Source organism: Nyctereutes procyonoides, unplaced genomic scaffold (assembly GCF_905146905.1).
Source record: "Nyctereutes procyonoides isolate TBG_1078 unplaced genomic scaffold, NYPRO_anot_genome, whole genome shotgun sequence".
Taxonomy (NCBI): Eukaryota; Metazoa; Chordata; class Mammalia; order Carnivora; family Canidae; genus Nyctereutes; species Nyctereutes procyonoides.
In genome coordinates this window covers 23,897,367-23,914,985 of record NW_026575145.1, presented here as the reverse complement: position 1 = coordinate 23,914,985, position 17,619 = coordinate 23,897,367, and the positions used below count along the sequence as shown (strand labels likewise).

At 38.5% G+C, this 17,619-nt stretch overlaps 1 protein-coding gene across 1 annotated transcript in view; it reads left to right on the top strand.

Annotated features, from left to right (window-relative positions):
- Positions 1-678: 678 nt before the first annotated feature.
- Positions 679-17,619, top strand: part of LOC129499424 (T cell receptor alpha chain MC.7.G5-like) — a 494,732-nt gene continuing 477,791 nt past the window's right edge. Inside the window, exons 1-2 of the mRNA XM_055309119.1 lie at positions 679-757; positions 880-1,167. Of these exons, the coding sequence (XP_055165094.1) occupies positions 712-757; positions 880-1,167 (334 nt within the window). The 5' untranslated portion in view covers positions 679-711. The remainder of the gene's footprint in view (positions 758-879; positions 1,168-17,619) is intronic.

Below are 17,619 nucleotides of genomic sequence, written 5' to 3'. Positions count from 1 at the left end.
CTCTCTCTGTGTGTGTCTCTCATGAATAAATAAATAAAATCTTAAAAAAAACAGTATTTCTTGTAACCGTTACTAGTTTAGGAACAAGTAAATATGGTATCTCAATTAAAGGGAATTTGTTCATTATTTTATTAATTTAAGAAATATTTAGTGAGTACTTAAAAAGTGACAGTCGCAGTTCTAAATATTGGGGTGCAGTGCCAAAAACCACAGACTCACTCAGCAATGACTTGTCTTCTTTATACTTATTCTGTATTCAACCCCAACCCCTTTTCTGGCAGTCAGGGGGTTATAGGCTGGCCCACAATGGATACATGAGGATATTATAAGGTACTGTAGTAAAATGCTCTATCAGATTGCTACCCTGTCAGAGATAAAAATGCCCTGGGATGCTTTGTTAAAGAATTCCATTTCCGGGGGTGTCTGAAGAGGAAAATAGACCTGAGAGTTTGGATTCTTGTTCTTCAGAGTTCCAACTGCCACCTGAAGCCTGCCATGTGCCTCATGGAGTCTGGGATGAAACAGGTTGCTGAGTTTGGGAGACCTGTGGGCAACACACACAAATTTCAGTCCCTGTCCACTAGGGGATGCAGCTTCCTATCACAATCACATTTCCTGTGTGAACTGAGGGCTTTCACTAAGCATTTCTTTGTCACTCTATGTTTCTTCACGTTGAAGAATGAAGAACATTATTTAGGTGACACTCCAGAGATGAAGTGTTCTTCAGGCATCGTGATTGTCTTACTCTTCATGCTAGGTAAGGAAAATACCTCAAAAATTTACATTTTTTATTCCCCATTGTGTCAGCAAAACTTTTAACTATGATTTTTCCAAGAGCGTTATGCCTGCTCAAGGTGACACAGGTCTCTTTTTCCCCAGGACAAACCCATGGAGACTCAGTGAAACAGATGGAAGGCCAAGTGACCCTCTCAGAAGAGGCTTCTTTGACTATAAACTGTACTTTCTCAACATCAACGACACCCACTCTCTTCTGGTATGTCCAGTATCTGGGAGAAGGTCCACAGCTCCTCCTGAAAGCATTAAGAGACAAGGAAAAGGGAATCAACAAAGGATTTGAAGCAACCTTGGACAGTTCATCCAAATCCTTCCACTTGAAGAAAGGCCCAGTGCAAATGTCAGACTCAGCCGTGTACTACTGTGCCCTGGGTGACACAGTGATGGGGACTGCAGGGGGAGCTGAGCACAAACTCAGAGTAGAGCAGGGGCCTGGATGCTGAGCCTCTCTGACTGATCCAGTCTGGTTCCAGCGCAGTCGGTGGTTGTTTGTCTCTCGGCGTCTGGTTCATGCAAAGTCATACAAATGGATGGAACATAGGACCCAAGATAATATAATACTCCCCACCTGGCTATCCATTAGTGACTTAGACAACAGTTTGGTGCCATTCGTTCCTCAGCCAGGGTGTAAGTAATTTCAAGGTAAAACCACATAACAATGAAGTGGTCTCTTGCTCATCCTTGCAGGGAAAGTCCAGCCCCACAAGTTGTTCAGCCACTCTGGTGGGTTGACACTTTTAGAGGAACTCAGTGTGCCTGAGAATGTGGTTTCTGCCCAGTGTGTCTATGACAGAGTATGTACGACGGCAGGAGGGATGGGAGAGCTTCAGCCCCCAAACCAGGTTTTAGGAGAGAAAGAAGGGAAGGGAAGAAAGGAGGGAAAGCAGTGTATCTGAGCAAGGAAAGAGCGGCCAGGGACCTCTGCCCTGCTTTCTTCTCTAATAAATCAGGTGGTAGACATGGGCTGGTATTCAAAATGAAGGTATGGGGACAGACACATAATGAAGTGGCTCATATGTAAATCACAAATTGTGCCCCTCCTTTCATCTTGGTGAGTACATAAATCATTAACCTACCTACAAGAAGGCCTTGAGGCCTTGAGATGGTCTTGCAGTACCAAGGGAAGATGGAGTGTACATATTCCTCTCTGTACCCCTCTGAAGCCCTGTTAAATAGTTGATAAGTAATTGTAAAGGGTATAAACTGACAAAGATAACTGAAAAAGATGACAAACGACAGTGATATTAGAAAAATTTTAGAGGTTGAGCTGTATGTATATGGTGCAATCAATGCAAACCTGCTGAGCAGACCAAATAAAGAAGTAACCAAGGAGCACATAGTAGAGAAGCACCTCAGTGTGTGCTGTACCCTCTGGAGAGGGTAAGGAAAAAGTGGCACCAATTACATTTTAATATTATGGTAGATAGTGTCGCGCGCGCGTGTGTGTGTGTGTGTGTGTGTGTTGAATGTTTGGAAGATCATAGGAGGACTGAATGAGAAAATATATAAGTAATGGACGACCCATGTTCTTTACCTGGGCCTATATAATAAGCAGTGATCACTTCTCAAACTCTATAGAAGAATGGAAGATAGTATGAACTGAAGAATAGCACATCAAAAAGTCAGATAGCCGAACTTTTCAGTATATCTGTGTTGGGGATAACGACGGGAGACCTGTACCCCAATATTCACAGCTACAATGTCCACTGTTGCCAAACTGTGAAGCGAGCCAAGATGTCCTTTGACAGATGAATGGATAAAGAAGATGTGGTCTATATGCACAATGGAATACTACTCAGTTATCAGAAAGGATGAATACCTGCCATTAACTTTGACGTGGATGAAACTGGAGGGTATGATATTCAGTAAAATAAGACAATTGGAGAAAGACAATTATCATATGGTTTTGTTCCTATGTGGACTCTAGGAAATAGTGAAAGGGATCATAAGGGAAGGGGGAGAAACTGAGTGGGGAAAAATTAGAGAGCAAGACAAACTATGAGAGACTCATAACTCTGGGAAACAAACAAAGGGTTTGCAGAAGGGTTGATATAGTAATTTGGGATTAAGTAAAGCACGTGATGAAATGAGCCCTGGGTGTTATACTACATCTTGGAAAATTGAATTTAAATTAAAAAAAAAAGTGGAAATCCAAGGTGGCTCAGTTGGTTGTCATCTGCCTTTGGCTTAGGTCATCGTCAGCATCCTCGGGCTGAATCAGGCATGGGCCTCCCTGCTCAGTGGAGAGTCTGCTTCTCTCTTTCTCCCTCTGCCTCTCCCCCCCTTACTTGTACTCGTGATCTCACTAATGATCTTGCTCATGCTCGTGTGCCTGTGTGCTTTCTCAAATAAATAAAACCTTAAAAAAGTCAGGAAGCCAAAACAATTAAAATAGTAAAATATAATGATTCAATTTAGGGAAAATATCGTTCAGGGTAGGAACATATTCATACTAGTCTGTATTTTTCAACTAAACAGTCTTCTAGATTAGTTTCAGTAATATTTACTGCTAATAGTGATGATTGGTCAGAAAACCTATGTCCCCATACCTTATGTATTGCTGAGTTTTTTGGCTTTTGCTTGTCCGTTGGGCTTCCCTTATTATTAATAGTTTCTCTAATTATGAATGAGATGGAGTTTCATTTCATATATTTAAATACTGTTCGCATTATTTCTCTATAATTTGTCCACATATATATCTGCCCATTCCTACTGTGTTACTGTCTTTTAAACATACAGATTTTTAAGGCCCATTGTCTATGTTCAGAAAATTGTATTATGACTGTCATGTATATGTGGCTTCTTAAAATGTTTGTTATTATCCTTTACACTTTGTGAAGTTTTTTTGCCATCTAGAATTCTTAAAATAGCATAGTGTAAATTTAACAATTTTTCAAATAGATTCTGAGTCATGTGTCCTGCGTAACAATCCACAGCACTCTAAAATGGTAAAATTTATTCTCACGTGTTCTTTAGTTTCTCTCAAATTATTTTTATCTTTAAATCTTAAGTGCAACTTTGTATCCTTTGTGTTCCTCTTTAAGAGGAGGAATTAGACTTGGGTTTGGAGATGGGAAGAGTCTCAGCTACTTGAAATGTCTTGAAATCTGCTGCTGCTGCCTCAGTGTTCTGGACCCTATCATTGTGTTGAAGGAAATTTCCTGACTTTTCTTCCATTACTGCATATACTTCCTGATGAAGTTCATGAAAATCCGTCGTGGTAATGATGAAGTTTTGGAATATAGGTGAGGTCCGCAGCTGGCGACCAAGAAGGAATTCTAGACACTTCTTTGGTGCAAAATGGTGGTTTTACTAAGGCAAGGGGGCAGGACCTGTGGGCAGAAAGAGCAACTGCCCAGGGCATGTGAGGGGTGGCTGATTATATACTTGCAGAGTTGGAGGAGGGAAGGAAAAGGGAGATTCCAAAAGGATTTTCATATGCTAAGAGGACCTACAAGATACTGGAGGCCTTGCCATTGTCAAGATAAAGATTGCTTTTCCCTCTAGGAAGGCATTAACATTAAGACAACTGGAAGCTTCCTGAAGAATATCCCACATATCCCACCCTGGGTGGGGGTGGTTTGCGGGACTTTAGTTGTGCTTTGTCCTCTGCCAGCCCTGCTCCCACATCAGTAACTATCCTTGCCTTTCCTGAGGCTGCTGTTCAAAATGGGCTTTATTTCAAATATAGTGCCCTTATTTTAAGCAGAACGGGAATGGACAGGAATGGACTGTTACCTTGTCTGAGACTCTTTCTCTCTCTCTCTTGCTCTCTCTCACTCTTGGTTTCCCTCTTCCTTTCTCTTCCCCTCTCTCCCCTCAACCCTCTCCTTCCTGAGTTTGCTGGACTGATTTTGTGTTTTAATTCTTCCCTGAAGGGAGTGTCCTGAGGGATCAACCATTTCTGGGGCTACAATATCTTCACCATCAATACTTAACCATACATGGTTAAGTATTGTGAAACACAACACTTATTCATGAAAGTATATAACACAAACAAACCATCTATATTATTTAGGTGTATACACATTTGAAACTAATTTTTTTCGAATATGAAAGTTCTTCATTGATTTTTAAATGTATTCTCTGTATTAGTCAGGGTTCTCCAGAGAGACAGAATCTAAATAAGATCAATAGCATGTGCACGAATGGGTGTGTGTGTGTGTGTGTGTGTGTGTGTATGTGTGTAAAGAGATTGACAGACACAGAGAGAAAGAGATTTTAGGAATTGGCTCAAGTGATTGTGGAGACAGGCAAGTCCAAACTCCATAAGGCAGGTGGGTAGGCTGGACCCCGGAAAGAGTTGGTATTGCAGCTTGTGTCCCAAAGCAGTCTGGAGGCAGAATTCCTTCTACCTCCAGGTCCTCGATCTATTTCTCTTAAGATCTTCAACTCCTGAGATGAGGCCTACTCATGTCATGGAGAGTAATCTGCTTTTCTCGGTCTATTGACTTAAACATTAATCTCATCTAAAAAATACCTTTATAGAGGCTCCTGATTGGCTCAGTTAGTCAAGTGTATAATTGTTGATTTCAGCTCAGATCATGATCTCAGAGTTGTGGGATGGAGCCCCATACTGGGCTCTGCACTTGGTGTGGCGCCTGAGATTCTTTCCTTCCTTCTCCCTCTGACTCTGTGTCTCAAGAAAACAAAACAAAGCCCACCAAAACCAAAACCAAAACCAAAAAAAACCCAAAACATAAAGACCTTCACAGTGACTTCTAATTTGACATTTGACCAAATATCTGGGTATCATGACTTGGTCAAGTGGACACATAAAATTAACCACTGTGCCTTCTTTACCTCCAATAATTTTATTCTGAAAGCCTAGTTTCTATTATACGCATACAATATGCCAGGTTTCTTTTGGTTATTTCACACGGTCTGTCTCTTTCCATCCTTTGCATATACCACTCTGTGTCCTAAACTTAAACTTGCAATAAAGCCTCATACATATATCTACACTCTCAACTATTCATTGAGAAAATAGAAGTAATAAGAGGAGAACTTTCACGAGCTTCTAACTTACCACATGCCAGGTCTGTGCTCAAATATTGTGCCTTTCTCTTCCTAGATTGTAATTCCACGAGAGCAGAGATTTTGCTTATTCTCAACACGTATGAGCATACCTGACAAACAGTAGGCCTACAAAAAAATCTGTTGAAATACAAATGAGTACTAAAAATAGTACTGTTAGTACTAGAGCAAAACATCATCATAAATTCATTCAATAAACCTTTGTTATGTGCTTTTTTCTACAAACTGAGGGTATAGGAGAGAATAGAACAGGATCCTAAGGAGTTTATTTTTAGTTGAGGGCTAAATCCAAATGATTCCCTTCTGTAGGCATTTTATATGCATCTTCTCTTTTGTTTAAAAATTTTTCCAGCTTTATTGGTGTATAATTGACAAAAATTATCTACATATGAAATATATCATATACTGTTTTGATGTATGTACACATCATGAAATGATTTCCACAATAAAGCTAATTAACATATCCACTACCTCACATAGTACTATTGTGTGTGTCTGTGTGAGATGAGAACACTTACAATCTACACTCTTAGCAAATTTCAAGTATACAGTACTATTAACTATAGTCATTATCCTGTATGTTAAATCTTCAGAACTTTCTCATCTGGCCTGACTAAAAGTTTGAATTGTTTGACAGACATCTCCCCATTTCCCCCGACACCCAAACCACATTAACACCACCATTCTACTCTCTGCATTTGAGAGTTTAACACTTAAGATTCAGTTTGATTCTTGCAGTATTTGTCTTTTTGTGTTTGGTTTATTTCTTTTGCTATGTGTCCTTCAGGTGCATCCATGTTGCCACAAATGGCAGGATTCCATCTGTTGGTGCACATATAGCATGTTCGTGCCTTGGCTACTGTGAATTATTTCATAATGAACATGGGAGCACGGATATCTTTTTGAGTTATTGATTTCATTGCTTTTGGATATACACCCAGAAGTGGGACTGCTGGATTGTATGGTAGTTCTATTTTTAAGTTTTTGAGGGACTTCCATACTGTTTTCCATAATGACTGTACCAATTTACACTCTCACTAAGTGTATGAGGGCTCCCTGTTTTCTACATCCTTGTCAAGGTTTGTTATCTCTTGCCTTTTTGACAATAGCCATTCTAACAGGTGTGAGGTGGTATCTCACTGTGGTTGTGATTTGCATTTCCCTGGTGATGAATTATGCTGAGCACCTTTTCATATACCTGTTGGCCATTTGTATATCTTATTTGGAGAAATTTCTATTTAGGTTCTTTGCCCATTTTATGTTGTTTATTTGCTCTCAAGTTGTTTGAGTTCCTTATATATTTTGGATATTAGTCTCTTATCAGATGTGTGGTTCACAGATATTTTCTACAATTTTATAAATTATCTTTTCACTCAGTTCGCTGTTTCCTTTACCATGCAGGAGCTTTTTAGTTTGATGCAATCCCACTTGTTTATTTTTGTTTTTGTTGTCTGTGCCTTTTGGGTCATATCCAAAAAATTAGCTAGCTATCTGAGAGGATCAAGCTCTGTTCATTGTTCAGTGCTCTGTATGAGGTGAGAAAGAAACTGGCTCATGAAATGTGTTTTGAATTATTAAGCATAAGGTCCCCTTACCTTCCTCCTCTTGCTTTTTGGGTTAAAACCTCAGTTCTGCACTTATTCCCAATCTTGTAAACAGTACCAGTTGTAAAGTGATGCCCTTCCTTTACTTTTGTTCCTCGGTGTTCCAGTGGATTCGGCCCTGCCTGTCCTTCAGCACGGGTATGAGGCAAGATTGAGCTCAGCCCCACGGAGGGGGCTCAGAGAAGCTCAGAAGCCAGTTTTGTATTCCATTCTCACTCCCTACCCTCTAAACATCTACCTCTTCATGGGAGAAATCAGGGCCTAAGCAATTTTCTTGGTACTAAGCTATCCTGATTTGGTGGCTGGACTGATAGGAGTAAAGTGAAATTCTCCTCTTACCTGTATCAAATGTAACTGTTCTCAGTTTGTTCTCATCTGGGCTGTTTTTAATTCTTAGCTGGATTCTGAACTTGTCTTCAAGTTACTAATATCATTGTTAAATCAGCGTAGTGTTTCTATATAGGAAGAGATGGCCTGCATCATGTCTTCGAAATCTTTCAAAAATTGTCGGACAATGTTACTACATTCATTTTAAGATGATAAAGTAGAGGCTTAACTCTTCTCTCCAATATCATCTACAGCCAGAATTCAGACTGAAGTGTTCAAATATGTTTTAAGTAGCAGTTTACTGTGCTAACCCAGGCATATCAGGGCTCATATCCTATGTCATATTTCAATTGGCAAGGAGAAAACCTTGGAAGAAGGTTAATCAGAGCTTTTGAGCAACTACAGCCCCAAGATGGCAGTGTTTTCAATGGCCCTGACTATAGGTATGATTGTGTATAGGAGGGGCATGTGGTCTCTGATTGGCTGATCGCATACCTTGAGAATCTTTTTGTTTAGTGTTAAAAAAAAATGTTGAATAGACCAGTCAGCTTTTGGGGGCAGCCCTGTGCAGAAGAAGGATGGAGAAGCATCTGTGGACTTCTTTGCTGGTTTTGGGGCTTCATTTTTGCTGTAAGTTAATGCAGAGTTTTAGCCAGGTTCACGCAGGAAGGTCAGGGGAACATTTTCTTAGGATTTTCAGCAAAAGTGTATTGCACTGGGGTAGGAGAAGGGGAGAAAATGAGGCCACTTTATAGTTTACCTGAGATTCCTTGCAGAGAAAAAGAATGGCTACAAATTAGGGAGCATTAAAATGGATGATCTATTTCTTAAATCTCACTTTGCTTTCTGAATAGGGGTGAGTGGCAAAAACCAAGTGGAACAGAATCCTCCATCTCTGATCACCCTGGAGGGGAAGAACTGCACAATTCAATGCAACTATACAGTGAACCCCTTTGGCAACTTAAGGTGGTACAAGCATAGCACGGGGACAGGTCCTGCTTCTCTGATAGGCATGACTTACAGTGACAACAAAAAGTCATATGGAAGCTACACAGTGACTCTGGATGCAAACTCCAAGCAGAGCTCCTTGCACATCACAGCTGCCCAGCTTAGTGATTCAGCCTCCTACATCTGTGTGGTGAGCGCACTGTGTTCCCTGGGCACTTGAATCCAGTACCCAAACCTGCACCTGCAGGTTGTCAAGAGGCTTAGGAGGTGAAGTAGAATGTTGTTTTTTCATATAGTATATACTTTCACAAGTGAGCTGATACTTCTTTCTTACATATGATTGAGTTTGAACTTAAGCTGAGATGTCTACATGTCATAAAGTCATCCTCATTCAAGACATAAGGTTAACTGCTGCATCTGGCTATTCCCAAAGGTAAGACTGTCATTTCCATTCCTGCTGTGCTGTCAAAGTAAATAATTTTGTTTTAACAGGAGTGATCAGCTCCAGCAACTAGTAGAATGTCAACTAAGTGGAAAAACAAAACATTGATGGGGCTGAGGACAATATCTGATAAGCTTCCTTCCTCCTGACAGATTTTTATTCCTCATGTAATGGCTATTCAAGTTCTTAGGAAACATTCTGTAGGGAAAGATCTTCTTTATCAATTTATCCATGCTCCACATCAAGGCACCTTTCCAGATGTGGCACCAACTCGTTTATTGCCTTCCACAGCTGCTCATTTAGAGAACATCACTGCTCATACTATTATGCCAGCATGATACTGGCAGGCACAGTCACTCTGAGGCAGTAGGACAGCTGTCCCAAGCTCTTCAACTAACAGTATTCTAGAAAAGAAACTTAAAGGACAGAATGTCTTCATCCTATGGATAATCTTAGATTGCACAAATTAGCTAGGATGTTCTTTTTTAAGATACTTAGAGAAATTTAAATATGGTTGGAGAATTAGAGGAAATAAATATCTATTTTATTTGAAAGGCAGATATTAACTGAGAAAAACAAGAAGGGTATATAGTAAGATATTTTAAAAAGGTAATCTCTGAGTGGTAAGGCTATTTTATTTTTATTTTTGTATCTTTCCTTGTCTATATTTCTAACTTTCTATAGTACACAAGTTCTGCTATGTCAAAATAAAGGTTATTAAAAAATGAAAACTAGGGACTTCCAGTTTCTTGTTCTGCATGTAAGGAGCTTTACATTTTTATTTTTTAAAAAGATTATTTATTTATTTATTTATTTATTTATTTATTTATTTATTTATTTATTTATTATTTGAGGTAGAGAGCACAAGCAGGAAGGGGCAGAGGGAAAGGGAGAAAGAATCTCAAGCAGACTCCACAGTGAATGTACAGCCCAATAGGGAGCTCAATCTCAGAACCCTGAGAGGAGGAATTAAGCCATAACCAAGAGTCAGATGTTTAATTGACTGTGCCACCCAAATATCCCTGCATGTAAAGAGCCTCAAAGTTACCACTTGTCCTAACAAAGAGCGGAACAGGCTGAAAAATCAACAATTGTTCTTGGATCTGTAGGAGAAGGACAAAGGACAAATTGCTGCTGCCACAATTGGAGAGACAGACAGCAAAAACAGGGAGTTGCAAAGACTCATGAGCCCTAACTGCAATGGGAACAGGTGCTGGAAAAGAAAACCCAAACCAAAATCGATGAATTGTTGGAGGCTTAGTGTGGACAAGTTGAGAGTTAAAAACTCCAAGGCACACAGTTATAGGAGGACCCCACAATATTATGAGATTACATCTGGGAGCTCAATCAGGTACCCACAGTAAATACTGGAGAAAAATCCCCTAGCTTCTGGCAGGGAGGGGTGGGGGAAGAACTACTCTGAAACGCACCAGGAAAGATCTGTTCTTTCATTACAAGGCTTGCCTTCAGAGGAATAGTCAACCAGTACTTAACCAGCTGAGGTACTATCAGAGCCTTACTAACCTAGGGGAAAGAAAATACCCAACTCCAGCCAGTTTAGCCATCCTATGCCCCTAATGGGAGAGAAAGAAATAGAAAAAGCCAATTAGAGAAGTTCAAAATCTTGAAGACTGACCCCCATTAGCAGGACCATGGACACTTCCCCTCTCACCACGTCTCATGATCACACTCTTGATGGCTTATTTCAGTAGCTCCTTTTGCCCAGTACTTCCTATCTGGCTAGTAAGGAAAAATGACAGGGCAGAGCAAAAAAGAAAAAGCATATTTTGGAGAGACATAGCAAGCATCAAACAGATCTGGCAGGGATGTTGGAATTATAAGAACGGGAGTTTAAAACAATTATGATTAATATGCTAAGCCCTCTAATGAATTAAAGCAGACAGCATGCAATAACAGATGAGCCATGTTATCAGAGAGATGGAATCCTAAGAAAGAATCAAAAAGAAATATGAGAGATCAAGAGCACTGTAACAGAAAAAAAGAATGCTTTTGATAGACCAGAAGCAGCTGAAGAAAAAAAAATCTCTGAACATGATGGTATCTTGACAGAAACCTTTAAAATTGAAAAGCAAAGAAGATAAAGATTGGAAAAAAAATAGAACAGAATATCCTAAGGACATGTAACAGCTACAAAAGTTGTAACAAATGCTTAATGGATATATCAGAAGGAGAAGAACAGAGGAACAGAAGAAATAATTGAAACAATAATGACTGGCTATTTCTCCAATTTTATGTCAGACACCAAAACACAAATTCAGGGAGCTCAGAGAACACCAAGCAGGATAAATGCCAAAAAACAAAAACAAATCTAAACAAACAAATGCACAGAAAATCAAAGATAACAACGACAAAAAAAATCCCAAAAGAAGCCAAAGCAAAAAAAAACCCCAACCTACAGAGGAACAAAGGTAGGAATTACACCTAACTTCTTTCACAAATCATACAGGCAAGAAGAGAGTGAAATATTTAAAGTCTTGAAAGAAAAACCCCATCAACTTAGAATTCCGTACCTGTAAAATCATCTTTCACAAGTGAAAGAGGAATATTTTCTCAGACAAACAAAAATTGAGGAAATTTGTTTCTGCAGACCTGCTTTGCAACAGACATTAAAATTTATTTAGAGAGAAGGAAAAGAGAATAGGTCAGAAACGGAGATTGACATAAAGCAAGGAAGAGCATCAAAGAAAGAATAAGTGAAAGTAAAATATAAATTTTCATTTGTTATTCTTAATTGATCTGACAGACTCACATTGAGTTTATTCATTAAAAATTATTTATTAAATGCACAATAAGTTACAGGTATTTTTGCGGATTTATAATGTAGAGTACCGAACAGAACAGACAAAACAAGCACCAAAGACCCTCCCTAATGAGGCTTGAATCTAGATTGGTCTATGGTGTTCAATTTATTTTATTTTTTAAAAGATTTTTATTTTATTTATTCATGAGAGACCAGAGAGAGAGAGAGAGAGAGGCAGAGACAGGCAGAAGGAGAAGCAGGCTCCATGCAGGGAGCCTGACGTGGGACTCGACCCCGGGTCTCCAGGATCAGGCCCTGGGCTGAAGGCAGTGCTAAACTACTGAGCCACCCTAACCACCCTGTTCACTTTCTTTTAAAGCAATATACTATTAGGTTTATTTTCCAACATAGGGCATTTCCCTTGCTTGCTTTCAATGACTGGCATGTTCATGTGGTGATAAAAGGCACAGACGTTGAAGTCTTGTACTTGCTAAATGATATGTTGGCAAAATTACTAAACTTGGAGCATATTGGAGCATAAACTTGGAGATATTTCATCATCTATAATAACATATCCTTCATTACATAGTTGTAAGGATTCAATTCAATTAATTGAATTAAATGAATGGCATTAGCATAAAATGATTTTTCAACTAACAGTGGTTATTCTTGGATACATATGAGATGATGAGGCAGTGAAGATAATGTAAGGAAAAAATAATAAGAAAATATCAAATATTGATTAAGGCTTAGGTTTCCATCATCCTGCTATTGGTTATCTTACTGTTTTACTACGGTGATGGCTGGGAGTCTCTATTTTACATTGGCTTTATCCCATCCAATTATCTGAACAGATTGTAATGGCTTTCTTGTTTGGTTTTGTTATCTCATTACACACAGAAAAATAATAATTTCTTGCTTTTAGTGTATTTTTTTAAAGTAGGCTGTGCATCCAGTGGGGATTCCAAAGTGGGGTTTGAGCTCAGGACCTGAGATTAAGACCTGAGATCAAGAGTTGGATGCTCAATTGACTGGGCCATGAAGGCACCCTATTGCTAGTGTATTTTCGTGTAAATTGTAAGATGGATCCACACAAGCTTTATGGAGCAGAGCTCAGATATAGGATCATTATCCTGAGCTACAGTGTCACTAACTGGATTCATATGTAGGGGCTTATTTGATAGATTTCTGTACTGAGAAGAGAGAAAACAACCTCTCTAGGTTTTTCTTGGGGGAAGGATGCTTTTTTGTTTTTCAATTTATAACTCATACATGATAGGTGCTGAAGAATTTTATAAAAGAAAGAGAACAATCTGGAGGACAAACAATAGGAGTAGCTCTCCAACTAATCTGCACTTGATCTTGACATGATGCTTTTTCCATGAGATCTCTTCAGGGGTCAGGAATAGCTGAGTGAATATGTGCACAGGGGAATGGATCTAATTTATGGTTGCCTGAAGAGTCTCTCAGCTTCCTGTGACAATAGAAGTATAAATATGGCTTGGTAGCGTCTGAGAGCTTTCAGACTCCAAGCTGAGTCCTCATGAGTCCAACAAATAGGATAATGGAGAAGTCCTTGGGATTTTCATGTGATACTTTTCTTTTGGCAGCCGTATTGTGAGTTGGTGGGCTTTGGAGAAATGAATAAAAAGAGCAGAACCCTAGTCATCTTTGTCATAAATCTGAAAATTATAAAAGGGTGGTTAAAGCTACCATGCTCAGCTGGAGGATTGTGAAAAGACACTTTAATCTTTCAAAATATAATCAGCCATTAATAAATCTTTGTCTGTGGTTCTGTTTAAACAGAGTTGAGCAGTTCATATTCAATGGAGCCGAGTGCTTCATTCCTGAGTCTCCAGGAGAAAATACCCACCATTTTTTATTGTACAACTTCCATTGGTTCAAGAAGAATTCTGGAAAAGGATTTGTATCTTTAACTTTAATTCAATCAAGCCAGAAAGAGTATGCAGACAAAAATTTTAAAGAACTGTTTGAAAAGAGAAGTTGTATAGAGTTTTGCACATCCCACCTGTCATCCTGGAAATTTGGCCATCTACTTTTGTGCTTCCTGGCCTAGTGTTCTCTGAGCACCTGCAGTCTTACCACAACCCAGCAGCTGGGCTTCTTGATACAGGTGGGTGGGAGTGAGTATGTTTTATTTATTTATGGAGGGAGTTTTCTATATAATTTTTGTCTCCAAATAGAAATGAAGGATAATATGCCATCTCCTTTATGTGATGAATCTGAATTAATATTGACTTCAATATCCTTTGGTTGCTATTGAAATTTCATTGCTCACTGCAGATTGTACTGATCTCGGACCTGCTTACCCACAGAGTCCCCTCCACTGCTTCACTGGCCCTTTGTGGCTCAGGCTGTCAGTCCTTGAAGCAAGTTTTCATCAAATGGTAGCCTCACTAGCAGCATCTTACTCATTCGTTTATAATCTTCACAACATTTCTATCTTCATGCACCAATTATACCATTATTTAATAATTTAATATTAAATTGACTTTTATATTAAATAGATTTTTAAAATAACTACACAAAAATTATACTTGCTTTAATTGACACCATCTGTGAAATCATATATTTGATGTGCTTGTTGTTTTCTTTTACAAATTAAAACAATGTGATATATGTAACAAATAAAAATGTACCACCTAACAAACTTCTAGTATCAATCACACTTTAGGAAATACTGATTCAGCCATGCCCTTCTTTTAACAGATGGAAAAATTAGGACCTACAGGCATTGCATGACTTACTCAAAGCATGACTTATAGCAAAATGCAAGGTAGAGGTAGAAACTAGACATTCTGACCCCTTGTCAATTACTTCTTCCATTAAAGATGCAAAGTAGGATCTAGAATTTGAAGGAATGAGTTATGTGTTTTAAATTAAAGTTAAATTTAAGTTCTATTAAATTCAAGTTAAAATTAAGTTCTATTCCAAAATAGAACAGTCCCATAATTTCATGATACAGAAATGATCACTATTACTATTTTTCAGTTTTTTTGTGTGTGTGCACACAAACAGCTGTATTTTTCTATGAAAGGGGCTGGTATTTATTAACATGCTTATTTGTCTCAACACTATAATGTAAATATTTTCATGCCAGGAAACATACGTGTGTGTGTGTGTGTGTGTGTATACACATTTTTTAAAGTAATCTCTATGCCCAATGTGGGGCTTGAAGTCATGATCCTGAGATCAAGAGTAACATGCTCCACCAACTGAGCAAGCCAGGTGCCCCCAGGAAAGACAGGAAACATATATGTTGAGGACATAATTTTGTGATTGCTGGGTTTCCATTATATAGATGAAGTTTTTAAATTAATCACTTTATTTCCTCTTAAAAATTTAATTTAATTATAATTCTAGTACAGTTAACATACAGTGTTATATTAGTCTCATGTGTACAGTATAGTGATTGTACTCCTATACATTACCCAGTGTTCATCACACATGTGCTCCTTAATGTCTATTGCCTATTTCACCCTAAATTAATCATTTTTGGTATTATTTCCATACATTACCCAGTATTATAAACAATGTTATTATGAACATTATTAAAGCCATAGCTTTAATGGGAATGGAATTGCTTGGATAAGGGAAAAGACATAACACTGAATGTCTGAGTTCCCTGAAGAATTTTGTAACTGAGTTATGCTTCAATAGGAGCATATGAGGGTGCTGATTTTCCAATACTTTACCGGATATGGACATTATTATCTTAAAACGGTTTCCATTATACTAAGTGAACATTTTTCCAGGTTTTAATTTTCTTTTAACCTGTGAATTTACACATTCTGTCATTAAAAAGTAAAATAAGATTAAAAAACATTGGGGTACACTACACAGAGTTAGAATAAACATCCTTTCATAAAATAAGACATATTAAACAGAGCTCAAAAAACACTGTGCTGGTCCAAGCTACCTTCTAATTGGTCTCTTTTCTCTCAAGACAGTGTATTACCCACATCTTTGCTATTCAAAATGTGTACCAACAGTATTAGAATTTATGTAGAATCTCAGACTGCCTTAGTCTGACTGAATTTAAGTCTGCATTTTACCAAGATCCCCAGATGATTCTATCACTTAACAGCTTGAGAAGCAATAACCTGATTGTTAGTCAGAGTGACTGTTTAAAGCATAAATCAAAAGCTGTCTCTTCTTGCCTAAAATGCTACAGTGGTTTTCTATTACTCCTACAGTAAAATGCAAACTCCAGGGTACAATATACAAGGTTTGGCATAATTTGAATCTTTCCTGACCCCTCAATATAAGCTCTTAACTCTCTTTCCCTGGCTCTTTGTGCTGCAACAACACTGATCTTCCCTCCGTTTTTTGAACTTGCCATATCCTTTCTTTTTTTTTTTTTATTATTATTTACTTATGATAGTCACAGAGAGAGAGAGAGAGAGAGAGAGAGAGAGAGAGAGGCAGAGACACAGGCAGAGGGAGAAGCAGGCTCCATGCACCGGGAGCCCGACGTGGGACTCGATCCCGGGTCTCCAGGATTGCGCTCTGGGCCAAAGGCAGGCGCTAAACCGCTGCGCCACCCAGGGATCCCTGCCATATCCTTTCTTATATTTGGTCTTACTCTTTCATCCATCTGAAATGCTGTTCCCCTAAATCTCAGCAACCCAACTCATTTTCATCTTTTAGGTTTCAACTCAAATATTATTACTGTGGAAGAAGCCTTCTAACTTCTGCTGATCTCTGACTAATGCAGTCACCCACAGACCTCCTCTTAACTCTGTCACAATACCCTGGCTATTTCCCTGATGATAGTAATCACAGCATGCAGTTATATTGTGGACTTTTGTGTCAGTATGTTAATTGCCTATACCTCCTATTAAAATACAGCTCTCTCAGGCCAGAGGTATCATTTATTTTGTTCGTGGCTTTTTCCTTAGTGCACAGAATAGTAACTGACCAACAGTAGTCAGTTATATGAGGCAAAAGAAAACTCAGGAAACTTAACTGCTGTATCTTTTTTCCTGAAGGAAGTAAGAAAGGAGGGAAGGAAAGAAGGAAGGAAGGAAGGAAGGAAGGAAGGAAGGAAGGAAGGAAGGAAGGTTGGTGTTGGCCCTTCATTCTGTCTCTTCTTTTCCTTCTTCTCATCCTCACCTTAGCAGTTCTCAACTTTGTGTATATTCTCTTTGCTTATTTATATGGTACAATTTAGTTCCCTCTGGCCCTTACCCCCATCTCAGATCCTGGCCTTTTTTCACTCAGTGGGCTCTGTCAAATAATTATATCCTCTCAGGGTCTCAGACTGTCTCCTATCAACTAACCTCATTTTATCAGGTATAATCTGAATGAGCTGGGCTAGCTACTTGAAGGCTAATAACCTCATAGAGAAATGACTAAATGAAAAAAAAAAAAAAAGAAAGAAAAGACATACCCAAAAGGCTTTGGAAAGTCAAACAATAACTTGAAGTCAAATAATCATGAATGTATGTCAAAGTTTTATTTCAAATTATTTCAAGAGAAAAGCTCTTCAGGAAATAAATTCAAATAATTAGCCTTGTTAGAGATATTTCATAGCGGACTAGTTTTTTTTTTAAAAAGGCTGATTAAAGGTCATTAGTATGGTCAGAGAACTGGTTTGTAATTATTCTACTTTCGAATGTCTGTGCACCGGCTACTAGGTTCCTTGGATTATTAATTATCATTTGAGTGTGTAACACCGATCT